At 50.7% G+C, this 27,233-nt stretch overlaps 1 protein-coding gene and 1 long non-coding RNA gene across 16 annotated transcripts in view; both read left to right on the forward strand.

Annotated features, from left to right (window-relative positions):
* Positions 1 to 27,233, forward strand: part of STIM1 (stromal interaction molecule 1) — a 107,045-nt gene that overhangs the window by 69,184 nt on the left and 10,628 nt on the right. For 4 of the 15 annotated variants that reach the window (XM_074860660.1, XM_074860664.1, XM_074860662.1 and 1 more), the window contains 6 exons: positions 8,021 to 8,198; positions 14,497 to 14,674; positions 19,589 to 19,756; positions 20,820 to 20,920; positions 21,377 to 21,612; positions 24,216 to 24,296. In XM_074860660.1, coding sequence (XP_074716761.1) covers positions 8,021 to 8,198; positions 14,497 to 14,674; positions 19,589 to 19,756; positions 20,820 to 20,920; positions 21,377 to 21,612; positions 24,216 to 24,296 — 942 coding nt within the window. Of the gene's footprint in view, positions 1 to 8,020; positions 8,199 to 14,496; positions 14,675 to 17,024; positions 17,053 to 17,849; positions 18,039 to 18,768; positions 19,757 to 20,819; positions 20,921 to 21,376; positions 21,613 to 24,215; positions 24,297 to 27,233 lie in introns of those variants that run through there. The other 11 variants (XM_074860663.1, XM_074860665.1, XM_074860666.1 and 8 more) reach the window with 8 other exon arrangements.
* On the forward strand, positions 9,214 to 14,056 carry LOC141939935 (uncharacterized). Its single transcript, XR_012627801.1, has 2 exons — positions 9,214 to 10,775; positions 10,913 to 14,056. It is a non-coding gene; the product is annotated as an uncharacterized LOC141939935 (long non-coding RNA).

The following is a 27,233-nucleotide window of genomic DNA, read 5'->3' on the forward strand; positions in this document are numbered from 1 at the left end:
ATTCTATCTGCTTCTGAAAAAAATTAGCTCCTGCAGAAGCTCGCTGGCACCAGCGGCTGCAAGGGGTCTGAGCGTGCAGGAGAGCTTGTCTTGGACAAGGACGCTATTTCTCCTCTTCTTTTATGTTTGTACATCTCAGAGATTGCTGCAGTGCTTGTGTTTCAGCAGTGCAAAGAGCCGTTCCACCCCTGGCGCAAGCGCAGGATTTCCTCCCTGAGCTGGGATTTTACCTTTGCGGTGTTTGTTTGCATTAAATAATTATTATTTAACTGCTGTTAATACAGCAATCGAGTGCTGGTGGGCTGGGAGCTGAGATCCATCGCTGCTTATTGATTAAACTCTTCAAGTGACAGATGGCATTGATTATTTTTCAGCGGTAGATTATGTTCACTCTATAAAATTCCAGAGGTAAATGTCAGGCTTTACAAAATATTGTCCTAAAAATCACACACTTCCTGCCATAGCAGTATCGCTATGCTATGATTATTATTTAATAAATTTCTGCTGAAACCCTCTTCATCTGTTCCTGGCAAATGGGAGGTGATTATTCCTTGGCTTCAGGAATTGCAGGTTAAATTGAGGGGGGTTTCCTGGCAGCCTGGAGAGCAGGAGCAGCCCCTGTAGCCTGGCCAGCAGTTACCTGCTGCTGTTTGTCCCAGTTGCCTGTGGCCTGGCCTCACGCTGATGTGCTGCTGGCGTCGGTCTGAAGTTTAACGCAGCCTAAAAAATCGGTCAGGAAGAACAAAATGCAGTAAGACAGCGTGAGGCTGGGGAGAGACGACCCGAGTTATTGCTGCTGGGGCCAAGCGAGCTGGGGCGACCGGCCGCGTTCACCCCCCAGCCCGTTGCAGAGACAGCATTGAGTAGTGAGAAATTGCCTCCACGGGAAATTCAGGAGGTTTTTATGTGCCACGAGCAGCACGGCTGCTGGTTTGTGGGTGGCAACGTGAGTGCTTCCAGTCAGCAGCCCCACCCTGAAAGAAATAGATGAAAATCTCTCTTTTTTTAATGATTACTCATAAATAAATGAAATAGTAGAAATAAGAAGTCAATGGGCATTGTGATTCCGAATAAGAGACTAGAAATTAGTAAACTGTTGTGAGGCTACAGGTGTTCAGCTGGTCTGAAGTCATACAACCACGCTGTGCTGCTCATTCGTCCCATGTCCAGCCCACAGCATGGCTGGCCAAAACCCAGCCTAGGGAATCCCTGGGTAAAGACAGATGGGTTGAAGCCTTTCATTTAGGCATGCTTAAGCTGATCATAATAGTTTAACTGATATAAGATAAGAAATGGGTGATAATCAAAGCGTCTAGTTTTAATGTTTTTAAAGGTTCTAAGATTAATTTCTCAAGAAATTATAAATGTTAAATGGAACATTGAGAAAAGGTTGCGGAAGACAGACGAAGAAAAGGGGGTTGTTTGAAGCTGGATGACTTGATGGCCCTGAAACGGCCCAACGGACCGTGTGATCAGGAGCAGAGCCAAAGACAAGAAAGGACTTGCTGACTGATGGAAATCTATGGGCATTTTTGATCACTGAAAGAATAGAGAATTGAAACACCAAGGGAAACTGTGGTGGACTTTGCATGATGTGATGGTTTAGAATCCCGACAGAAGGAGGAGCAGGGACTGGTGTAAGTTGCCATTCGCTGAGGTGGGGGCCCAGCTCTGAGTCGTGTGTGTGATCATACAGGCAAACCTAGAGGGAAGCCCGTTCTGTCACAAATATACTTTATTTGTCTTTTATCAACCGGAAAACATTTCTTAGACATTGTGGAGGAGTCGGTTTATGCCCCGACTGATGCAAACACACCAGGCAGCTCCGGTGCCTGCCTGCGCCCCTCGAGAGCTCTGCGGGGCCACCACCCCGGGTGCCGTGCTGGCCTCCTCATGCCTAAGCACAGCTACGGGAGGAAGCCAACCCCATGGCGACGTGTGTGCCACGTCTGGGGGTTTTCCCTGTGTTCTCCGGGCAGTCTGTCTGCTCCACATCGCAGATTCCTGAATGCAGAATATCCATCACATGTTGTCAGAGTGTTTCCGTAAAGTCAGGATACTGGGCTGCTTTACATCTGTTTCTTGGGCTGGCTTATGTGTATTCCTCGTTTCTGGCTCGCAGTCAAGCAGAGCAGTTCTTGCCAGCCGCAGATGGCAGCAGCCCACTTGAGTCACTCCAGAAATGATTTTTCTGCTAGTGAGGGTGGCCCCGTTAGACTAACGCGCTTCCAGACGGGCTGTGCTCCAGCGGAGTGAGAGCTACGGGAGGAACCAAAGATGGGCTGTGAGCAGAAAGAGTCACAGGACGGAGTCTGGTGCCATAACCGGGGTCAGACTCGGGCACTTTGACAGCTCAAGATCGCTGTGGGCGTCGCTGGTAACGAGCTCCATGCAGTGCATCCCTTGGGATGCAGGCAGAGGAGTCAGAGCATGTGCATCTGTCATCTGTGCCGGGGGGAACCAACCTTTAAAAGCCTCATTTTTTCCCAGTTACAGCACATGTCAGCTGTTCTTTGCTTAAAAAGAAATAAATCAGCAAACCAAGATCCAATACAAGGCGGTTTCCTTCTCACAGGTTTAATGCCCTTGCTGTTGTAACACGTCTGTTCTTAAATCGGTACATTTTGAGTCTAGCTTAGCATGATCTTGGCTTTGCTCTGCCGCGCTTTGCAGGCTCATGTCTGCTCCTGTTCACGTCTGTCCCTCTGTGTGAGGCAATATATTCCTTAGACTGAGGCTGCACACGCCTTTACATGATGCTTCCTCTAAAGCCTTTGACTAGGAATGATTCATTTTGGCCAGATCCTCCATGTTTGTGTGTGTATTTGTATTCTTGATAGTACCAGAATATTCTGTCTGGGGCTTGTATTTGTGTTAAGAAGTCCCTGTATTGCTTCCATGGCAGCTTCAGTGTGTGAAAAAGAAAATGTTGATCTACCCTATGGTCTGTGCTCGATGGAGATATTCTTACAGTCCTGCGGTCATTCTCCCTTTGCTAGGAAATCCCAAGTGTATCATTTATTGGAGATGCACGAGCATGTAAAAACATTTCCAGCTCACCTTTCCCTGAATACTGAATTGTACCAAATCCAGCAATCTTGTTCTCCTACTTAAAACACATCAGCATCTTCCTTTACCACTTTTTCATCTTCACTTCATCACATTTTGCATGCTGGCAATAACCTTTAGTTTCTGCGTCTTATGTCTTGCCTGAAAAAGAGATTCCTGGTGGGTGGTTTGGGGATGAGTTGAAGCAAATGTCCTGTGTCCTGTGCTTGATTTCATTAGGGCATCAAGAAATTTGGGGTACAATAAATGTTGTTCCTACCTCAGCTGTGAAAGTCTTCATCCCTCTAAATGATGGAAGTAAATTTTTTTTTTACTTTTTATTAGAGGTTTTGACAAGAGACCTGACACCAATTATTTCTCAACAGCCTGAGAAATGTCTTTAGACCTCCTCTTACAAGGTGAAGTCTCTGCTCCGCTTGTAAATTTACCTGGTGCTTGAGTTTCCTGGGGAAAAGAGATCGGATTCTCACACTGCTCTGTGCACCCCTTGTGCTCTACATCTGGGGGTTTCTCACAAAACTGAGAGAACATGAGTGCTGAGTGGAGCAGGGTGCGTACCCATGTTAGAAGTGACTGTATTAATTTGTTGTTGGGGAACAGAGTGGTCATAGAATCACAGAATCGTTCAGGTTGGAAAAGCCCCTCGGGATCATCGAGTCCAACCCTCAGCCCGACTCTACAAAGTTCTCCCCTACCCCACATCCCCCCACAGCTCATCCAAACGGCCCTTAAACACACCCAGGGATGGGGACTCCACCCCCTCCCTGGGCAGCCTATTCCACTCTCTGACCACTCTTGCTGGGAAACATTTTTTCCTCATGCCCAGTCTGAACCTCCCCTGTTGCAGTTTAAAGCCGTTCCCTCTTGTTCTGTCACTAATTCCCTGGGAGAAGAGACCAGCACCAACCTCTCTACAACGTCCTTTCAGGGAGCTGTAGAGAGTGATGAGGTCTCCCCTCAGCCTTCTCCTCCTCACACTGAACAGTCCCAGCTCCTTCCATCTCTCCTCACAGGATTTATTCTCCAGGCCCTTCCCCAGCCTCGTTGCCCTCCTCTGCCCTCGCTCCAGCCCCTCGAGATCTCTCTCGGATTGAGGTGCCCAAAACTGGACACAACCCTCCAGGTGTGGCCTCACCAGTGCAGAGCACAGGGGGACTATCACCTCCCTGCTTCCGCTGGTCACACTATTGCTGATCCAAGCCAGGATGCCGTTGGCTTTCTTGGCCACCTGGGCACACTGCTGGCTCCTGTTCAGCTGCTTGTCAGTGAGAACCCCCAGACCCTTCTCTTCCAGACAGCTCCAGCCACCCCTCCCCAAGCCTGTAGCCGTGCAGGGGGTTGTTGTGTGCCAAGTGCAGGACCTGGCACTTGGCCTTGTTGAAGCTCATCCTGTTGACGTTGGCCACCGATCCAATCATATCTTAATCCTTTCCTCTTGAAAGAAGCCCTGTGCCTTTGTGGAGTTCTTTCTCTCTTTACTGCCTGTTGGGGATTTTACCGTCGCTCAGCACACCCAGGCAGAGACCTCCCACGTGCTCTTCCAGAGCTTTTTGTCACTGCGATGCCATAAATGCAGATTTCAGACTGAAAAGGCCAGTTGAGCAATTCTCTCTCGTCTCATGCAAAGCTGATGCTCAGACCTGAGCATTACAAAAAGTGTGTAACTTATGTGTTGGAAAGGCCTTTAAACACTTGCAAAAGTTCAAGGAAAGGGAAGTGAAAGCCCTACATTTGCTTGGATTGTGTTGTTTTGAGGAAAGGTTTTTGGGGGGCAGGGAGGGGGGACTCATGTTTGTTAATTGTAAGATGGATTTAAAGCCCTGGGGGACTCTTTTATCTACATTATAATGTTGTGAAGGAAGTGCTTATTAAAATTAATATAATTATGTCAGAATTTTTTTGGTAGAGATCCATTTCCAATTTGGTGTGATCAACAAGGTTTTAAAGTCTCTAAAATATCAAATAAGATGGAAAGGCTTTCTGGAGAAACTCTTTGCAGTGTGAGCACCACAGACCCCTTGCTGCTCCTTGGTTCATGAGACAGCAGTCAGTGCGTTGTCGTCGTAGCTGGAAACAAAGAGCTGAGGGATTTTGTGTAAGGTGAAGGAGCTGGTTTCTCAGGGACGTGATGCAAATCATCCAGCAAGGAAATAATCTGGCAAAGAAATCATCCAGCAAGGAAATCACTGGGCAAGGAAATCCTCCAGCAAGTGTGGCAGAGTGGCGCCCTGCGTAAATGTTCCCAAACCCCCCGACAGTCCCCAAACAAAAGGTGTTGGGAAACTCGCGGCCCAGGTGGGATTTTATGTGGAGTCCATTTGTATAAACTCCCCTGCAGTGCAGAGGGAGGAAGGACCCGAGCGGAGGTGGCAGGGGGGCTCTTCCCAGCTGGGGACTCGCTCGGCTGCGCCGTGGCCCCGCCAGGCCCGGGGCTGGTCCTGCCCCGCGGGGCCAGCGGTGGGGACTGGCGGTTGCCCAGCCATGCCGGGCTCTGTCTTGCCGCCTCCAACCACCAAACGTGTGTGTGAATCAAGGAGCGTGTGAAAGAGCTGGAAACCACGGCCACAGTGGTGTCAGCAACAGCTTCTCCTGCAGCTTGGACTTGATCTTAACAGTCTTCTCCAACATAAACGATTCTGTGATTGAGCTTCCAGCCCTGCACCGAAGCTGCTGGGTGCCTGCGGCAGAGCGGAGAATCCCAGAATGATCGCGGTTGGAAAAGCCCTTGAAGCTCCTCCAGTCCAACCATGAACCTCACACTGACCGTTCCCAGCTCCACCAGATCCCTCAGCGCTGGGTCAGCCCAGAGAGATCTGGGCCCAGCGCAGCTCACCCTGCGCAGCAGCGCTTGCTTCTGTGCTTCGGCTCACCCCCACTGCAAAACACATCCAGTATTTTTTAAAATTCCTAGATGAAAAAGGCTATTCACTTTGCTCATCTGTAAAATGGCTTTTCCACATCTGCTCGTTCTGGAAAGCAACAGGGAGTGATTCCCATCCGTTTCAAACTCTCCTCACCGCTGTGACTTCCCCGTGCCAGGACCCTCCGTGCCGCGCTTGGCCTGAGCCTAACATGTAAGAAGCTCATTTTGGGGAGCCCTGCTCCTGCTTGCCAGGCCGCCACAGCCCGTTTGCCCCACGGGCAGGCAGGTATTGCTGCAAGGAGCTGGCAGCGAGGACGTGCCTCACAGAAGTGTTTTTTCTTGTGAAAATGGGTGCTGCTTTGGGTGCAGCCCAGCTCGTGCATGCTGGGTTGAGGTGTCCTCCAGCTCGGGTGTAGGGCAGAGGAAGGGATGTCACATCAATTTGGGGGAAAGAGCGTTGCTGGCTCCTTTTAGAGTAACTGGGATTGGCACGTGGTTGGCAATGCCTCTGAGAAAGGGCCCTCCCGTGGCTGGGCCTGTTGGCAGCTCTCAGAATCCAGAGGTGACCTGGCTGCCCCCAGCCCCCCAAAGCCGCTCTGTGCTCTCAGGGCTGGCGGCAAGGGGAGGGGGCAGGTTGCAGACATACATTTCTGTGTTTAAACCCCCCCTGCTCCTGCTTCAGGGGAAGCAAAGGGGTTTTCTGGTTGTGCTGTAACGGCTCTTTCGCTTCGCCCACAGCTGCCAACCTAAATTATCCCGTCGGTCTTGTCCACCCGAGCACCATCACGCGGAGCCAGTCCTGGGGGATGGCCGGGGGCTGCTGGAGCTGGCACAGCGCTTGCTCGCGGAGAAGCGTCCCTTTGCATGCTCACGTTGCTCTTCCTGCACTGATTTTACATCTGGGATTTCAGTGCGTCTTAGAGGAGCCGCGCTGGGACGCGGGGCTGGGTTGGGGGTGGTGTCGCGGCCGTGCGGAGCGGCCGAGCACGCCCCGTGCTGCTGGGAACGGCGGGTTACCCCCAGCTGGGTGTAGGCCTTGACGGGAAATCGGCGTGTCTGGGGTAAAACCGTGGTACTGGTGGTGAGAGGAAACGGTACTGTGTGAAGTGCAGGTGGGAGGTTGTGCTTGGGGGTGGAATCACAGGAGGGTTTGGGGTGGGAGGGACCATAAAGCCCATCCAGCTCCACCCCCTGCCCCAGGCAGGGCCACCTTCCACTAGCCTAGGTTGCCCAAAGCCCCGTCCAACCTGGCCTTGAACCCTTCCAGGGAGGGGCCATCAACCACCTCTCTGAGCAACCTGTGCCAGTGTTTCACCACCCTCATAAAAAATTTCTTCCTTAGATCTAATCTAAATCTACCTTCTTTTAGTTGAAAACCGGTAGATAACGTGCAGTCACAGCTAGCTTGACTAAGCTGCTCTTTCTCATTTTTAGCTTTCTCAGTACATACTTGTTGGGGGCTTTGCTAAATAGTAAACAGTAAAAAATTCTGCTTGACACATGTTTTCGGTTTTTGTTTAGCACTTAAAACCCCCACTTATTTACTTTCGCTCTCTCACATGTATCCACACTTTTTTTTAAGTAGCTGTTTTGCTAACTGCTGAAAAGGGGGGTTTCCACATTGAGCTCTAATTCTGATGGGAAGTTTTGCAGCTTGACAATTCGATACTTGATCTGGCCTGTCTCTGTGATCACAGCTGTATTTTTTTCAACAAAGTTCTTTTCTTCTTAGCTCTTACATCTTCGTACTCAACGGTATCTGCATTGTCCTAAAAGAGCACAGCTGTTCTGGGGAGCTCTGGAGGCTCTCCTGCATCATGTACTGACAGGCAAATTATAAGATTTTGAATTTAATCTTCCTTTTTTTTTTTTTCCCTGCTTCCCCATTCACATTGAATAAATATTGTCAAGCTTCTTTTTTTCCCCTTAACTACTGATGTAGCTCATCTTTTCCTTTTGGGAATCCTGGGTCACAATTCCTTCTAATGCTGTCTCAAGCTCTCGTGTCCAGCTCCAGTGCGGGGGGAAGCATTGTGGAGTTAATCGTCACGTTCTTTTGAATTCAGTAGCATCTCTGGTCTCTTCCAGTAACACGTCACAACCACCTGAAGGACTTCATGCTGGTGGTGTCCATCGTCATCGGAGTGGGCGGCTGCTGGTTTGCCTACATCCAGAATCGCTATTCAAAGGAGCACATGAAGAAGATGATGAAAGACCTCGAGGGACTTCACAGAGCTGAGCAGTCTCTCCATGACCTTCAAGAAAGGTGGGTTTTATGCGTCCGCCCAGTTGGGGCATTCAGCTGTCGCTTTCCTGAGGTTGTTATTCGTTTAGATCTCAGGAAAGATTTTCTCTGATGTGTAGTCCAGCGCGGCCGTACGACCTCCCGCTCTGTTTCCTCTCCGTGTTGTTTTTATGTCATGTTTTGTCTCTTTGTTTAGTTCCTGTTCTGCTCTAGTTGTCATTCCTGGTTCAACAAAATAGTTTCTGGATTTTGGGGAAGATTTGGCTGTTTAGTTTTGCTGCTGTTGACATGTGAGAGCTCTCCTCCCTACCCTCAGAACTTCGCTGCTTGAAGGAGCAAAACATCCAGCTGAGCGCAACGGATCTGAGCGCTCCTGTACTCGACAGTGGTCACTCTTTGTTTTGAGTGCGTTGTCTTATTTCAGATAGGTACTTCCTGTTTATTTACCACATTTACAGAATCCCAGAATCATTCAGGTTGGAAAAGCCCCTCGGGATCATCGAGTCCAACCCTCAGCCCGACTCTACAAAGTTCTCCCCTACCCCACATCCCCCCACAGCTCATCCAAACGGCCCTTAAACACACCCAGGGAGGGGGACTCCACCCCCTCCCTGGGCAGCCTATTCCACTCTCTGACCACTCTTGCTGGGAAACATTTGTTCCTCATGCCCAGTCTGAACCTCCCCTGTTGCAGTTTAAAGCCGTTCCCTCTTGTTCTGTCACTAATTCCCTGGGAGAAGAGACCAGCACCAACCTCTCTACAACGTCCTTTCAGGGAGCTGTAGAGAGTGATGAGGTCTCCCCTCACCTTCTCCTCCTCACACTGAACAGTCCCAGCTCCTTCAATCTCTCCTCACAGGATTTATTCTCCAGGCCCTTCCCCAGCCTTGTTGCCCTCCTCTGCACTCGCTCCAGCCCCTCGAGATCTCTCTCGGATTGAGGTGCCCAAAACTGGACACAACCCTCCAGGTGTGGCCTCACCAGTGCAGAGCACAGGGGGACTATCACCTCCCTGCTTCTGCTGGTCACACTATTTCTAATCCAAGCCAGGATGCCGTTGGCTTTCTTGGCCACCTGGGCACACTGCTGGCTCCTGTTCAGCTGCTTGTCAGTGAGAACCCCCAGACCCTTCTCTTCCAGACAGCTCCAGCCACCCCTCCCCAAGCCTGTAGCCATGCAGGGGGTTGTTGTGGCCCAAGTGCAGGACCTGGCACTTGGCCTTGTTGAAGCTCATCCCATTGACGTTGGCCACCGATCCAATCTATCCAAGTCTCTCTGTAGAGCCTCCCTATCCTCATGCAGATCGACACTCCCGCTTCACTTGATGTCACCTGCGAATTTACTGATGATACACTCTATGTCCTTATCAAGATCATCAATAAAGATGTTGAACAGAAATGGTCCCAGCACCAAGCCCTGAGGAACACTACTTGTGACCGGCCGCCAGCTGGATTTAGCTCCACTGACCACCACTCTCTGGGACCGTTCATCCAGCCAGTGCTTGACCCAGCAGACCGTACGCTCATCCAGGCCATGAGCAGCCAGTTTTTCTATGGGAATAGAAAAATTAAATTAAAATTGAATTACGGAGGAGCAGTGAAATGTACAGTGGTTTCTACTCCCAGCTTGGCTCATCCTGAAAATACACCAGACTCCCCACCCCCCTGAAATGGCAGTGTAAATCTGTACCTGGAGGGGAAGAAGAGCCTTTTAAAGGAGTGTAAGGTAATCCAGCTCACTTAGAATTTGTCATCCAGGCTGATCAAGTTTTTCACCGTGGCTTTTGACAGGGAGAAAGCATGCTATGGGTGGAAGCCATCAGAGGAATGACACATCCCCTCTGGAGTTCTTTGAGCTGTACGTAAAAGTCCGTGCTTCCCTGCCTGCATGGTGATAGCTAAATCCAGGAGTGTTGCCTGGGAAGAATGAAAAAGTAATAATTTTGGAGTGTTAAATATGAATATCTGAACTCTCCGCACTTGGGCAAAATCCTGTAGCCTCAGGAATGTGACCTCTACTCACAGAAAAGCTTCTAATGGTTCCAGTAAAACGACTGACCGGAGAACGAGCTGCACCAGAGGCCGTCTGTAGGCGCAGGAGTCCTCTAGGAAAGAAAAGAGCATTCAAGACTGTTGATGACAAACCAGTGGGGTTTTTTGGCAATGAGATTTTTTTTTTTAAGGGCAGATTTAGCAAATAGCATGATAGTCTTGGGCTGTAAGTACTTTTCATTAGTTTAAAGTGTCATTTTGGAGGATAAACCTTAATTTGGGCTCCATGTAAGCTGACAGCTGCATTCCCGGTGGAAAGCGGAGCCCGGCCGCTCGTGTTTTGCAAACGGCCCAGTCGTTGGAAACTGTACGACGTACCCACAAGACTGCAGCCTGATTTCTTGCCTATGTGCTTATGACAGTCTTCAGGGAATTGTCCTGCACGTGGGTGTTGCTCGGAAGGTTTTCTTCTTCGAGCGCAATCGCATCAGTTGGTGGCTGCGGGGAGAGCAAACACTGGAGGGAGTACCCAGGTGCTGGTGCCAAACCAGGCACGGTCCCCTGGCAGCGGTGCAGATACCTGACCTGCTTTCTTTTTGGCGTAGAGGTAGGATAAAGTGCATTTCCCCTCTGCCTACCGTGGAGCCGGCTCTAATCCACAGCTGGTTTCACAGAGCTTTGTGTAATTTTAGGTTACAGGTTAGAAACACCCCAAAGAAAAAGATAATGTTTTTTTTTCTACAGCCAGAAGGACACAGGAATTCCTTCTTGGTGTCCATCTCCTGGAGCAGCAGAGCTGTGCCTGGGGTGGGAGGTGTCTGCTGGGTGTCACTGAGGAGTGGGGTCACCCCTGAGGTCCCAACGCTGGCTGTGGGGAACGACCTTGGGATCTGCTGCCGAGGGCAGAGCCATGTAAACAAAGATGATGTGCCTGGGAAGTTCAGCTAATGCTCGAAAGCCGGAGAGGAAGAAACACAAAACCACATATACTAAGCATAGCTTGGGTCTTAAGCCAGAGCAGCGTGTGATGTTTCTGCAGGGTTTGCAGCCGGGAGGGCTTGTGTTCTGCAGAGGGCACTGAGCCGTGGCTCCCGAAGGGGGAGGTGAGTTCCTGGACCTTGTGGGGCCTCTCGGCAGAGGATTGATCTAGTTCTCCTCTGAAGGGGGAACATGCCTTCACGTCTTCATCCTTGCGCCCCAGCGAGATTCAGCTGTGGTCCTCAGCCACTGCAGAAACTGCAAAAACTTATCAACGGCACCAGTTCCTGTGGACCTGTGTAGAAGTTGTGCTGAAGTTCTGCTTGGAAACTTCTTTTCTAGAGCTTGAAGTAACCTCCTGTCCCAGCTCATTGAACCTCAGTGCTGAACACACCTCCGGAAGGCGAGCGATGCCCCTCCAGTTGCCTGCCAACTGCTGGCACCATGATCTGATGAACAGCTCTGGTACACGCCTGGAGTTGAGAAAGGAAGATTGCTACAAAAAGCCAGTTTTTGTTCGCCTTCAAAATACCTTTGGAGAACATCCTTCAACAGCGGCACTTTCCAGTCAATTAAATGACCCATCAAGATAAAAAAGTTCATAGCACATCCCACGGACGGCTGGAGATTGTTTGAAGATCTGTATTGAAGATCTGCTGATTGTTTTGAAGATCTGCACCTCCACTGTGAAGCCCCCTGGTGGACCTTGATTTCTTGCCCTCGTTACAAGTGTAGCTCTGAAGGCCCTTTGTCACCTCGTGGAGCTCAGTGCATGTGAAACCAGTGTCGGGGAATCAGCTGGGTTTGAAACATCAAAAAAATACAGGCTCTGCTGTCAGGAAAAAAACCAGTAGTAAGGGAAAATACAATGTTGGAGTGCCTTTGAGAATTATCTTAAGGATCAAATTCCTTCCCTCTTATGTGTCATAATAAAGGGAAATTTCTCCTTTAAACAGAGATATTTTGGTGGTTTGGGATTCTTACAGGCCTAGTATGGAAGAGCTTTAGCACTGAGGCACAGGGCAGAGAGCGTGAGTTTATCTAAAAACTTGGAATGTCTTGGCAAGAGTCTCTTTAAATTAGGAAGAAAAACACTTGAGGCTCTCAACAGAGCTGTAAATTGAAAATGAGCCTTTTCCAAGAAGAGAGCCAGCATCAGGGCAGAGGAGAGCCCAGCCCAGCCCAGCCAGCCCGTTTCACGTTGCCATCCGCACGCCGAGAGGAGCCTGTGGCTGGGCCAGCGAGCGGCCTCGCTCCTGACCCGCGGGGCAGCGCCGGCTCCGTGCCACGCGCGGGCTCTGCCCCGGCCCCACCAATCTATAAAAAAATAGATGGTGACTAAGGATACAGGTAGCTTTTAGCAACTGGAGGATAAGCCAGAAAAATGGGACTCCTTAAGTGGCTAGAAGGTGGCTGGTTGTATCAGAAGACAGAGGTAAGAAGGCAGCAATTCAGATACCATCTGTGGACCTGCATGATTAGACAGAATCCCTCCATAAACAACAGTCTGCAGGATGTGGACCTAATTTTTGGGATTATAAATGAAAAATGCAGATAATATTGTAACATAATTTATTTTTCGATGTGTGGCTGGGAGAGGAACGCCTGGGCACGGGTCGGTTTTTCCCTGTCTTGGTGCCCGGGCGGTGCGGGAGCTGCTCGGGGAGCTCGGGGGTGCCCCCCCGAGACGTGCTCTTTGCCATTCACAGCCCAGGTATGGGTTTGCTCTCCAGGTTGGATGTTGAGTGCGAGAAGGTTTTATGACCTTGAAATCCTTATCTCTGGCTAAGGTGATCCCGTTTGGGGGTTTAGGGCAGGGTTTTTGTTTTCATTTTATGGATGGTTCTACTCGGTCAGTGAAAATCTGTCTGCTGTAAGCTGCTGCTGGTTAAGCTGGTGCCTTGCTAACCCCACAAACATTGCTGGTAGCTTCGGGGTGGGTTAACACCTTCTTTAAGATCCCACCAATCCGTAGAGGAGCTGGCGGGGCAGGGCAGGAGGGACCTGGAGGGAGAAGGGGCTGGTTTGGGTGGGAGCCGAGCTCAACAGGAGTTTTCTCAGTTTGGTCTGGGTGAAAAATAGCGTTGCCTCTGCTGCTCCTGCAGTACGGGTTTGTCCAACTTCATTGCTTTATCTCATACTGCGATAACTGAGACTTTTGAAAGAGAAGCTCATCTGTAAAAGGTGGGATGGTTTGATGCACCTGGTTTCTGACAGCGTAAGCCACGACGCTTCACCATGTTCTGGAAACTCATTGCGTCGTGATTTGATGTTATCCCAAGGTGGATGGACCACAGCCCCCAGAAATTCCATCCAGGGTTTAATTGTTGCCACCATTTCAAAAAAAAACAAACAAAAAAGGTATTTTTCATTTGAATCATTAGGCTGGTTCTTGCAAGAAGCACTTTAATACTCATTTCTTTCATTGGTAGTTGCTGTTCAACACCATTTCTCATTATGAAGTGAACCTCTTCGTTTCATTCCAACTCAGTATTTGCCAAATCTTTTTTTTTTTCCCCTTTTGCTTGGCGATCGCTGCATCTCCAGAAGCACGTGGGTTTGGGACCTGTTACTACTTTTTGTTGTCATACAGAATTCCCACTGATTTAATTCTGTCCTGAGGAAACATAATAACTTCCAGGCAAGATCGAGACGTCTCTAAATTTGGAGGCTTTTGCAAGGGGAACACGGAGACATCCCATCTGGGGGGTCATACCTGCTGCTCAGGCAGATCTTCCCCTCCTTTCTTTTTTTTTTTTTAATTAAAGGCAAAGGTCTTCAGTTTTGTAAAAATTCTGAACATTCAAATTAATTTGAGGCTTATTAAAGGAAATCTTGATGCGCTTTGGAAAATTAAGAAAATACGTACTGAGTATTTAATAAATGAAATAGTTGAGACTGTGAAGTTGATGATTTAATTTCTTCTTGGGCGTTTATATTTATATTTATATTATTTATATTTATATTTATATTTATGTTTATGTTTATATATGTAAAGCACCTATCACCATATTGATAAACAGGCCTGAGAAGAAACTGTGGAGCTGACAATTTCATTTCTTCTTGGCATTTATATTTGTATTTATATTTGTATTTATATTTATATTTGTAAAGCGCCTATCACCATATTGATAAACACCCAAGAAGAAACTGTGGAGTTGACAATTTAATTCCTTCTCGGGCGTGGTGAAGTCTCTCCTGGACCTTCCCGACGCAGATCTGTGATGCTGCCACCGACGCGGTGGCGCTAAGAGCGGGGTTGGTGCCGCCTGGGGCCCGCGGGCTCCCTCGGTGGCGTGTGGAGGGCCTGGCACGCACCGCACCGGCCGCTCGCTCTCTCTGTGTTACAGGCTGCAGAAGGCTCAGGAGGAGCATCGCTCTGTGGAGGTGGAAAAGGTGCACCTGGAGAAGAAGCTGCAAGATGAGATCAGCATCGCCAAGCAGGAGGCCCACCGGCTCCGGGAGCTGCGGGAGGGCACGGAGAACGAGCTGAGCCGGCAGAAATACGCTGAGCAGGAGCTGGAGCAGGTGAGGGGGCAGCCGGGTGGGTACTCTCACATACGAGACGTGCCAGGAAGGGCGAGGCAGAGAAATCCAGCGATGTTCTGCTTGTGATGCTCTTCCTGGTGGAAGAGATCCGAGGGTTTCTCCCAGCACTCCACGTTCCGCGCTGCTCTATGTGGGACTGTGCTGCTGTCACGCGCCATCCCAGCTCGCCCTTCAATGAACTTGACCTCTAGCTGCACCCCTCTGTTGACTTCTAACTCCCATTCCAAACCATAAGCTCTTTCTTTTTTTTCTCGTTTCTGTCTATTCATGGTTTTTGGAGAGATTTGGAATGAGTTTGGTTGCACTTGCCATGTTTGCTTGTGGACCAGAGGGGTGTATGAAGGAAACTGCCTTCCAAGTACACTGAGCGCTAGATTAGAGTCTTCACAGCAAGGTTAGACTTCGTATGCAATTCTCAAAAACATTACTTCTAACTTTAGACTTAATATGTCTAAATATGTCTTAATATGTCTAAAATACATCCCTAAGTTACATATCATAACGTAGGCCTAGACAGAATATTGCGTATAACGCTGCTGCTGGCAACAATGAGATGTGCTTTGTCCCGAAGGATACACAGAGCATTTGTAAAATAATTTGTTGTAGGTCAGAAAAAGCACTGCCAATCCTACGTCTGAAAACCCTGAGCCTATAACAAAAGCTATGGGGAAATAATGGAAATCAGGGATGTTGCTCACAGCACCTGCCTGCAGTAACAGAGGGCAGAGAGTGAGCATCTGGGAATTTTACCTCAAAACTGCCCTTTAGCCCAAACCTACAAGAGAGATCCAAACCCACGACTCCAGTTGCTGCTTCCCATTTCAGCTGATACAATTCTTACCTGACTTTAATTTATAGATCAGGTTAAACTGAAATTGCGTGAGCCAGAATCGCATGAGCCAAGCGAGCACCGTGCCTGTTCCAAGCTATTGGCGTTTCCTCCCAACTTGACCATGTCCAATCTTTTATGCCGCTGTGGAGGGTGGGGAAGAAAACGAGACAAGAACGTAGGGTTTCCACTGACAAGGGAGAAACAAGTGTCCTGGGCCATCGGGTAACCAGGGAGCCGCGGTGCAGTGCAGCCTTGGTGTGCAAATAGTCAGCAAAGAGCAGATTTCCTTCCTGCTTGGAATACCAAGAGCCCGGCACCCGCAGGTGCCCGTCGCTGGCTCTGCTCTCGTGAGCCAGTGTCGTTCATAGAATCACCGAATCCTTCGGGTTGGAAAAGCCCCTCGGGATCATCGAGTCCAACCCTCAGCCCGACTCTACAAAGTTCTCCCCTACCCCACATCCCCCCACAGCTCATCCAAACGGCCCTTAAACACACCCAGGGATGGGGACTCCACCCCCTCCCTGGGCAGCCTATTCCACTCTCTGACCACTCTTGCTGGGAAACATTTGTTCCTCATGCCCAGTCTGAACCTCCCCTGTTGCAGTTTAAAGCCGTTCCCTCTTGTTCTGTCACTAATTCCCTGGGAGAAGAGACCAGCACCAACCTCTCTACAACGTCCTTTCAGGGAGCTGTAGAGAGTGATGAGGTCTCCCCTCAGCCTTCTCCTCCTCACACTGAACAGTCCCAGCTCCTTCCATCTCTCCTCACAGGATTTATTCTCCAGGCCCTTCCCCAGCTCGTTGCCCTCCTCTGCCCTCACTCCAGCCCCTCGAGATCTCTCTCGGATTGAGGTGCCCAAAACTGGACACAACCCTCCAGGTGTGGCCTCACCAGTGCAGAGCACAGGGGGACTATCACCTCCCTGCTTCTGCTGGTCACACTATTTCTCATCCAAGCCAGGATGCTGTTGGCTTTCTTGGCCACCTGGGCACACTGCTGGCTCCTGTTCAGCTGCTTGTCAATGAGAACCCCCAGATCCTTCTCTTCCAGACAGCTCCAGCCACCCCTCCCCAAGCCTGTAGCCATGCAGGGGGTTGTTGTGTCCCAAGTGCAGGACCTGGCACTTGGCCTTGTTGAAGCTCATCCCATTGACGTTGGCCACCGATCCAACCTATCCAAGTCTCTCTGTAGAGCTTCCCTCTCCTCATGCAGACCCGTCCCTCCCAACGGGTCCTGCAGCCTCTCCACAGAGTCACTGAGCTGCCTTTCAGGACACACGCTGGGGCCTCCGTCCTCACGCAGATGGAAATTGGGGCATTTTGTCTTGTGGGCCATTAAATAAGGATGTGTAGCCTTCCTCTGGTAACCCCGAGCCCTCGTCCCCGACCTGCTCCTGGCGTTTGGAGGAGGCAGAGTCTCATCCATTCCACTTCCCTTCACTTTACACTTGGTAAGAAGCCCAGAAAGAGGTGACTTAACCGCTCTGTTGTTTCTTAGAGGCCTTCGGGAGGGACGCGTTGGCAGGGTGAGTATTGGTTTTACCCACCTGACCCACACTGTGTGATATAACACGATCACCATCCCAGCGAGCTGTAGGGCACAGATAACATTAACCAGTCACTCCCACTGACTGTAAAACTCATCCGATTTCAAGATATTCTTGGGTCCCAGGGAATACTAAAACAAAACCTTTTGCACCAGTCGATTCTAATCACTAAAACAACACTGGAGGGTTTGGAAGTTCCTACTGGGCCTTTGAGATGGAGAAGCAGCACATTTCGGGGACGGGACTCTCCCGTACTGGGCTGTTCATACAGATCCTCCCTCCTCACTACGTCATCCTCCCCCAGCCCACGGATCCCGCTGGGGCCGCAGACCCACAGGGCGTTCCTCACTTTAGGAATTGTTGCTCTTAGTGATCAAAATGGGATCTTAGAAATCTTCCCAGGAGAATGTAGAGACACACAAAGTAACTCTGGTTTTTATTGATTCCCCTGAGAGAGTTTGTGTTTTGGACGCTGCTGTATAATGGCTCATCTCAACCACTGGTGTTTGGCTGTTGTTCTGCACCGCTTCCCTTTTCCACCATTCCATAAAAACATTGTTCCTGTAAACATGTTGAGTGCTCCTCTACCCCAAATACCTAGTGGCAGATTTCCTGCCCGCTTATTCTCCGTATTCCTAAATCCCAGACACTTGCAGATTGTGCTCAAAGTTCTGCCTGTGGTGGGAGCAGCGCCTGGTGCTGCTGGTGAAAGAGGGGAAAAAATAGACCTTCCTGGGGTCTGTGATTCTGAATCTGTAACTTTTTGAATGATTTAGGCAATGCTGTGCTCAACAAGACTGTATCACACGTACGTGATAAAAGTAGTTGACCTCTTCTGTGCGGTGTCTCCTGGCTACTTCTAGATGGACTGTGCAAACGTCCTGCAGGATAAAATATGGGATTTCAAAACATCTGCCTGTAACCTGGTGCTTTTGGCTCACTAGAAAACGCCTGTGCCAGACTTGGTGAGACACGACTGACTTAAATAACACGTTAAGGGAAAAGATCCAAGTTTGAGCAATCTTTTAAAGAAAATGCTTATCTTGAGTCCGCTTGCGGCTCTGCTCTGTGGGAAACGAAGAGGCACCAGCACCAGGCAAGGGCGGGTGTAAACGCAGTTGTGGGAAGCGTGCGCTGGCGTTGGGAAGGGTCTGTGCAGGGCCCGGGCAGGTCGCTGAACACGCTCCCACTGCCTCTGCCTTCCTTAGACCTGGGCCCTTGAGAAAAAAGAAAGAGAAAATGGGCCAGACATCATCCAGATGCAGCTGTGCTGTAGCTGGACCTTTACTCCCAGCTCCGCCTCTGCTGGCACAGGGTCTGCGTCGGTGGGCCGAGGCTGGCTGGGGCAGAGAAAGCTCTTGAAGGTGCTTAGGGCTGGCTTTTATTTTACCAGCGAGGAAGCCTGTAGTACGGCCTACAGCCACGTGTACCCCTCCAGAGCGGCGAGGTGCTGTGGCTGAAGGGTCCCCCCGGCTGCAGTCACCGTCCTTCGGCTTCTCCGCTATGGGACACGTCAGTTTGTGGCAGGGCTTGTGGCAGGCTGCAGGTGGTATTCATGTCTCTCCACGTCATGTGTAATGGAAGAGAAGTGTTAATTCTTGATGATCCCTAGAAGTGCTTTTATGTAAGGTTTTGGTATCTTCAACTTGCTTGTCACCCACTTTCTTCTAATTTTGTAATCACTCCCTTCTCCAGCAAGATAAGTGTGTGGAGGAGACCAGACCGATGGTGTGTGGAGGAGACTGAGCTGGGATGGAAGGAGAGTCCCCCAGAAAGCTACAGAAACTGCTGATTCCAGACATGTTATTTTTTTTCCTGACCAAGCAGCACATGTTTTGTGTCTAAATATTTTTATCATCTTGCTCCAGTGTGAAAGTTGTCTCTTGACAAGCTCCCTCTGTTTGGCTCAGGAGCTGCAGTGAGAAAAGGCGATTTGCCTGCTCAGAGCTGTCAGCGATTCTGCCTCAGGAGGAGAATCTGTGGGCTTTGCAGACCTGCAGGCAGGCAGAAAGCTCTGCAGAGGTTTCTAGAGGCTATGATAAGCACCCTGAATATCCTCACCTGAAGTTTAATTCTCTCTTAACTAACCTGTGCGTGCCAGCTCAGGAGGGTTTACCTGCAGTTTGTGCCGTTGTGGGGCAGAGGGGCGGACGTGAAAGGGTCGAGCGGGTCAGCGATGAGCACACGCTCTGCCTCTCCTCCCCGAGGGCTGAGGTGCTGAGGCAGGATGGTGTGGCGGTGGCTGGCAATGTGTGAGGGCAAAGGGGGGGGCCCTGGGGGGGTTCTGGTCACCCCAGCAGCCGCCTTGTCTGGCGGGCGGCTGCCCCACTTCCCTGCAGTACCAGGGTGCCACCTCTCCTCCTCGTGCCTTTCGTTTCTGTCACGAGTAAGATTAAGTTGCGTGGAGCCTTTTTTTTTAATTTTGGGGGGGGGTTGGCAGCCAGCAGTTGGGCTGGCCTTGCGGGAGGGCAGGTTGTCCCCAGCGCCGCTGCAGCGCCGTCCGGTTCTCCCCCAGGTGCGGATGGCACTCAAGAACGCCGAGAAGGAGCTGGAGTCCCACTGCAGCTGGGCTGCGCCCGAGGCCCTGCAGAAATGGCTCCAGCTGACCCACGAGGTGGAGGTCCAGTACTACAACATCAAGAAGCAGAACGCAGAGAAGCAGCTGCTGGTGGCCAAGGAAGGGGTGAGAGTTTTCAGCGTCTTGTCCCGGGTCTTCCCCTCGTAGCCGCGGGGAGAGGTTTGGGGAGCGAAACCTGCGGAGTTGGTTTCTCTGCACCTTCTTTATTTCCTTTTGAGTGCCTTAAATTTGCGTTTTTTTAAAACGCAGCACAAACCTTCACAGAGGTGTGAGTAGGGGCTGAAAATCATAATCAGTGATCCCCTCCTGGATGTGTCTGGGCTGGAGCCCGGGGAAGGTGCAGGGTGTGAACTGCTGCCGGCGTGACAGCGCTGTGGGCACTCAGGGAGCAGAAGGTTTTGCACCTACTAAGCCTCATCCCTGCTCTAGGTGATGAACGTGCACAGGCAACAAAATTTCAAACGTGTGCATGCGGTCTGTAGCGATGAATCATTTCTGTATTCCCAGTTGTTTCAAATCTTCTGTGCCAACCAAAAAGCTGCAGGGAAGATGTTGTAACATGTGCTTGTCTCTGTGGACATCCACAGCAGTCAGAGCTGGCAGCGCAGGAAAATTTGTCTGCCTTAATATGTTTTTATTGTGAACATTTTAACATTTCAGTGGTTTTTTTTGCTGTGTCAGTTCTCATGTCCACATCCCACCTGAATGCCACTAGATCTGTGAACCAGAGTGCTGTGTGTGGAGACTTTACTTTTGAATCTATGCTGTGCCACAAAGGGAAGGCAACAAAAAACCTCCCCAAACCACCGACCCTAAGGCATTAACAGTGTTTCTCTGATAGTTTACTCACGGGAAAGACAAAACAAGGCTTTACAAGAGCCATTCACTGTATGAAGTAGCTGGTTCAGTTCCCTTTCACTCTTGGGAAATCAGGAGAAGGGCCAAGGAGGAGCATGAAACCCCCAACCTGCTTACTCGCTGCTGGCAAACTCCTTACCCGCTGCGTTAGGAAAAATAACACCCTTCAGCAAAACCCCCATTCGCACTATTTACACGTGTGCAAACAGCTGCAGGGACTGTTTCTGTCTCGGCCCATCCAGGATGTTCTTGTCCTGGAGGAAACACAAGGTCGTCTTCTTCCTGTGACCTTTTTCTGTTGATGTTCCAGGCTGAAAAAATTAAAAAGAAGCGAAACACCCTGTTTGGAACATTTCATGTTGCTCACAGCTCATCTCTAGATGATGTTGATCATAAAATCTTAACTGCAAAGTGAGTATCTACTTCATACCTTCCCTTATTTCTGCCTGCCTCTTTCACCCTTCTTGTGTTGTGGACACAAGAGTACTGTAGCCTCTGAAGGTGCTCTTGGACTCTCCTTGGTGAACTTTTGTTCTGCTGGCTTCACTTAGCTGGGATTGGACTTGCTCCTTTTAATCAATAACTTTAATTTTATCTGTGTGAAAGAAGAAATTGCAGTTATGCAGAGCAGTTGAATATCCTGTCAAAATGAGGATTCAGGAGGCTGCAGTGTTCTTAAGAGATTATTCCTGGATATTTCAGTCGGGTTTTTTTAATTCCCGTATTCCTGAAAATGGAAAGAAAGATGTCTCAAGTATTAGGATACAAAGCTGAACCAGTAGCCTCCCTGACCATTTAAATTTACACAACTGATGGTGTGTTTTTCCTTCATTCCCTCCATTTTCCCTCGTTTAACCTCGCTTGCAGGCAAGCGCTGAGCGAAGTGACGGCCGCGCTGCGGGAGCGCCTGCATCGCTGGCAGCAGATTGAGCTGCTCTGCGGCTTCCAGATCGTCAACAACCCAGGCATCCACACCCTGGCGTCAGCCCTCAACATCGACCCCAGCTGGATGGGCACCCCGCGGCCCAACCCCTCGCACTTCATCATGACTGATGACGTGGATGATTTGGACGAAGAGATCGTGTCTCCCATGTCCATACAATGTAGGTAGAGCGCGCGTTTGCCGCTGCGTGCCGCGACGTGGGGCAGGCCTGGGATGGTAGTTCAGGTGTGTCAGGAGGAATTCAGGAATTCAGCTGGTTTTTAAATGACCAAAGACAAATTGTTAGTCATTAAGGGTCGGGAATGTCCCTAAGTGCCAGACCACGGCTGCTGGGGCTGCTTGGAGCGTGTTAATTCCAGCAGAACGAGTAATTTGTAGATGTTAGTTGTCATCTGTTAACCATATATATGCTGTTCTCCTCAACTTACTGAATTTAAGCATTTACAAAAACCACAAAGGCACAGGCTAGACTCACAAAAGTGAGAAAGGAAAATGTGGTGCATTGTCCTGATCTCCCCTTGGCTAAAGCACTTGTTCAGGATAGAAAAGGACCCGAAGACACCCCATCCTCAGGCAGGGCTTTGGACTTGCACCTCTTGCCAATTCCCTGTGGGGAGGAGCAGTCAGTCTGCTGTGCTGCTGCCGACCTGTAACGACCTTCTCAGCATTTCCTGGGGCCTGTAATGACTTATTCAGCATTTCCTGGGACCTGTAACTACCTGCTCAGCATTTCCTGGGACTTGTAACAACCTACTCATCACTTCCTGGAGCAGAAACTGAAACCATCTCCTGCCCCATCTCCTGTGCAGGGTTGTAGCTCCCAGGATGGGTGTTCTCGCCCTCGCTATCGGCAACTGTTCCTGTGCACCAGCTCCTGGAGGGAGGAGCGGGGCTGCTGCAGAGGGAGGGTGGATGATCCCGCTCTCGTGAGCACAGGTCTTGTGGGGGGGAGGAAGGGACTGAACTTGGGTCACCCTGTACCTGTTACTCACAATCGCTGAGCTCTTGCATTAAGGGAAAGCTGTCTCCTTCTCTGCAAAAGGTTTGTGAATCAGTCCTTACTATTCCCATGTTAAACTGACCCAGATTCAGCCCTGCTTCTCTCAAGAACACATTTTCCAAATCAGTTTCCTATCTCTAGCTATTGCACAAGAGAATGGGGGGACTGAGGAGCAGTTCCAGCCGCTCTGCCACAGCTTTCGGAGCTCCAGCTGGGAGAGGGAGCCCATGCTGGCAGCGGTAGCTGCAGCAGTCTTCAGTTACATCTGCTTCGGGTCACCTAGTGAGGACTTTTATGGTTGGACTAGATGATCTTCAAGGTCTTTTCCAACCTAGACGATTCTGGGATTCTGTGACTTCGCCAAAAATCTGTTTAGCTGGGTAGAAGGTGGGGGGAGGAACGGAAGAGTCTTGGTGCTGGCCGTGTGTGCTGCAGGAGGTGCCTGTACGTGCCATCGCCATCCCCCCCTCCTGGTTTCGGGCTGGGGTTAGGTCCTGTGAAGGTCCAGAGGCAAGAGCTCAGGGCGATGGGGGTGGCAGGGCACTGAGGATTTGGGTGGCCGGCAGGATGTTAAGGAACAGGGGAGCTGCAGGATTCTGGGGCTCAGCGAACATGGGGGTAGGAGCTGGCGGTTTGTGGGGTTGGATGTGCCCAGGGAAAGTTTAAAGCCTCAAGCAGATTGTGGTGTCCTGCTAGACTTTGTGATTCGCAGTTACCATGTCACCACTGGTGAGGCCACACCTGGAGGGTTGTGTCCAGTTTTGGGCACCTCAATACGAGAGAGATCTCAAGGGGCTGGAGCGAGTGCAGAGGAGGGCAACGAGCTGGGGAAGGGCCTGGAGAATAAATCCTGTGAGGAGAGATTGAAGGAGCTGGGACTGTTCAGTGTGAGGAGGAGAAGGTGAGGGGAGACCTCATCACTCTCTACAGCTCCCTGAAAGGACGTTGTAGAGAGGTTGGTGCTGGTCTCTTCTCCCAGGGAATTAGTGACAGAACAACAGGGGAGGTTCAGACTGGGCATGAGGAACAAATGTTTCCCAGCAAGAGTGGTCAGAGAGTGGAATAGGCTGCCCAGGGAGGGGGTGGAGTCCCCATCCCTGGGTGTGTTTAAGGGCCGTTTGGATGAGCTGTGGGGGGATGTGGGGTAGGGGAGAACTTTGTAGAGTCGGGCTGAGGGTTGGACTCGATGATCCTGAGGGGCTTTTCCAATGTGAATGGTTCGGTGATTTGGTGATTCTATGAGAAACCAAGCTAGGCAGCTCTAATAAAAATGCAAAGATGCGAGCTAGCGATGAACGCGAGGGGTGTCTCAGGAGAGTCCTAAGTAACACCTGAAGCACACTCTCCGGGGACATGAGCTCTGTAAGGCTGAGCCTTCAGCCGAGATTTTAAGCCTCAGCTTCTTCGTGCCTTGCTTGAGACACCTCGAGGGAGATTTTCCGCAGTGAGCACTTGCAGTTCCCGTCAGTCGGGTGATGGGCAGCGAGCCTGCCTGCTGCCTGCCTGCCTGCCTGCTGCCTGCGTGCCGCAGCATCCCTGCGGGCGCTAACTCCACGTAGCGAGCGCTGGGCACCCAAGTTCCCAAAACAAGGGAGCGTTTGCCTTGCCCAAGAGGATTTTTCCTTTCTTGGTGTAAACTGCTTCAGGAGAGAAGCGCAGAGTTTTTTCTCCCCAGATGCACTGGGGATGTTGCTGCCCATGATGATTCTCCCAGTAAATCACATTTTTCTCTCTCCCGTTCACACCCGGTGGGCCCATCCCAGACGCAGCCTGGCTTTTTGGGCGCAGGTTCAGTGACCGCTCGTCTCTGTCCTCGGAGGATCAGTCCCTCTGGAAATACCCTGGTTTGGTTCTCTTCAATTATAATTTAATTTTTTTTGTTTTACCCTCTGCCCTTTTTCTGGACTAAAATACATACACAAATTTTCCAACTTTCTGGCACGGAAAACTAATGAATGTACCTCTCTTCACTGAGTCATCAGCATCTTTACTAACCCCCGGGAAGAGTCTGGTGGGATGAAGAAGAATCACGGTTTGCTGTAGTTCTCACATGCTTTGGATTTTGCTTTTTAAAAAAATCCAGTTATGAAATCTGGAGGGTTGTTTTTACTCGCTTTTACCCCTGAGGTGGAAATGGAGGGTTCAGGCTAGGCCAGGAGGAGGTGGTAACATTCCCATCCCACTCCCTCCTGCGCCCAGGTGCTCGCAGCCCCTCCGCTGCCGGCCGCGGCCGACCCCGATCCCTCCCGGTGGGGGCTGCTGCCGATTGCTGTGCCTTTCCTCCCTCGGCGTCCCTAAATAAATTGAGCGATGCCACCTGTGATGCTGATCCATCCCCAGTGCCCTGCTACTGGGGCTGGGGGCCAGCATGCTCAGCCCCTGAGCCTCCTGGTTTGGGCTGGAAGCCTTCCCTTCGTGAGCGCTGCCCAGCGCCGGCCGTCATGGGACCGAGGGGGACGCCGGCCAGGCTGTGCGCGGTGGTGGTCTTCCTCGAGATGCTGAGCAGGTTATTTGGCAAACGTTGATAAAATGTGGGCAGGGTCTAGGGGGAGCGAGGGGCCGCTGTGGCTGCGCAAAGCCAGGTCTCAGCCTTTGGGCCTGTGCTCATCGCAGGGTGAATTGTGGAAAAGGAGAGCGCAAGGGTGTAGGGCGTCAAGTGGGTAAACAGGGAGTGGAACACCAGGAAAAAAAAACAACAAACCCCTTAGGGTAAAAAGCGTGGCCCAGGAGGAAAAGAAACCTGTAGCAGAAACGCAGAATTCCCCCAGTTATTTGTTCTGCAGCATGTGGAGCCCCGTGAGCCCTCCCAGCTGCGAGGCCGGAGCCGTGGCCCCGCCAGCGGCGCGGATGCAGTGAGCAGCCCCTGGCTCTGCCTGCTCGCACGCTCCCCCTCACCTCCTCCCGTCAGGGTTTTGCAGTCCCCACAGGAGCAAGGGATTTGGGTTTTGCCACCTTGACTCCGCGTGACTCGATTTCACTTAATTTCAACTCTGCAGCTATTAAGAGAAAAAAAAGTCTTGAAATAGGAAGTGGATGGTACGAAGAGCTCCAGCGAAAGGTTCGTAGATGGGCAGTGTAGAGAAGCAAGAAACAGCAAACCTGAGCGGTGGGAGCCTGTGCGAGGAGCTGTGATTGACCTCGGGGATGTGGAGACAGCAAAGTTGCCTGAGTTTCTCGCTTGTTCCTTCTTCCACTTGAAATATGTCCCAGTGGTGGTACCTGAGCTGTTGCTGTCAGATGAGCTGCAGAAGACTCGTGTTTCCTCGCTGTATGTTTTTATAGCAGTGATTTGCTGGTTCTTCGATTCCCGAAGGAGCTCTTTCTCCATTTCTTAGCTTTCCTGTCTGTTCACCTTTTTAACCCATTTTTACATTTATTTCTTATGCACATAAGAAATCCTGAACAATCCTGAACACCTTATCTCCTGCAGAAGGAGGAACATCTTGTACAGAAATTCCAGTTAGTGGATTAAGCACAACCAGTCTGGTTGTCTGCAGGCTGGCGATGCAGGGGGGTCCTTCCTTTCCCTTGTGTGATGGAAGCCCGCGCGCAGAAACCTCCGTGGAGGCAGAGGGGCCTCCCTCTGCCTCTCCGAAGGTGACCCCCTGGCTTGGGCTCAGCGCCTAGGCTTGGCCCAGAGGTAGTGCAGGCTTGGGACAGAGGGAACTGGCTGAGCTCTCTGGCCTCTGTTGCCCCACTATGTGGCCAGAAGGATCATTATGATCTTTAAAAGCTGTTAATTAGCTGGTGACAGTGCTCTGGAGGAGTTTGTTTCTCCAAACCAAGACGAATTGTAGCAACAGGACTGAGGGGTAACAGGTTTAAACTGACAGAGGGGAGATTTAGATCAGATCTAAGGCAGAAATTGTTCCCTGTGAGGGTGGTGAGGCCCTGGCACAGGTTGCCCAGAGAAGCTGTGGCTGCCCCCTCCCTGGAAGGGTTCAAGGCCAGGCTGGACGGGGCTTTGGGCAACCTGGGCTAGTGGAAGGTGGCCCTGCCTGGGGCAGGGGGGTGGCACTGGATGGGCTTTAAGGTCCCTTCCAACCCAAACCCTCCCGTGATTTTGTGAGAGAGAAGAGAGAATTTGCAGTTAGAGATAAATATTTTTCAAGCTGAGGGTCTCTGTGATCAGTAAGGTAATTATCAAACAGACTGGGGGCAGGTGATACCCCTTTTGGACCAGAGATGTAATTCAGGAGTGAACTGATGACAAAAGCCTGTGCTGCCCCAATTCATACCGTAGTTACAGTACATCTACCACACATCCCAGCCCTTCTGCCTGGCAGAGGGTACAGGGCTGGGAGGTTTCTGCATCTCCACAGCAGCTCTCCGGTGCCCGGACACGGAGCGCAGCGGTACGTTCCGGCACGGCGCCGCGGGGAGCGGCGGCAGAGCTGAGCGCCGGCACGGAGCTCGCCTCGCTGGCTCTAGGTGCCCGCAGCTGAGCTGACCACCAGAGGCTCCTTTTTTTAGGCTAGAAATAATACTGCCACAGCATGAGGCATCTGAACCATTCGATGTCTGCGTTAGGATGAAATGAATCATGCCCTGAAAATACCGACTTCTTCACGTTTACTCTGAAGGGAGCCTGGGTGGGAGCTCTGCTGTAGGGTTGGGTGAGATGAATCACACAGCCCGTTTCTGCTTCGAGCAAGATGATCCGATAAGGTGTTCAGAAAGCACCTATATCAGAGTTTTTCATGGGCTGGGCTTTAATCCAGCATGTTAAGCAGTAGCGCCAGCTTAACGCTTCTTCCGCATTTAAACCAGCGTAACTTCTG

The sequence above is a fragment of the Strix uralensis genome, chromosome 2, assembly GCF_047716275.1.
Source record: "Strix uralensis isolate ZFMK-TIS-50842 chromosome 2, bStrUra1, whole genome shotgun sequence".
Classification (NCBI taxonomy): Eukaryota; Metazoa; Chordata; class Aves; order Strigiformes; family Strigidae; genus Strix; species Strix uralensis.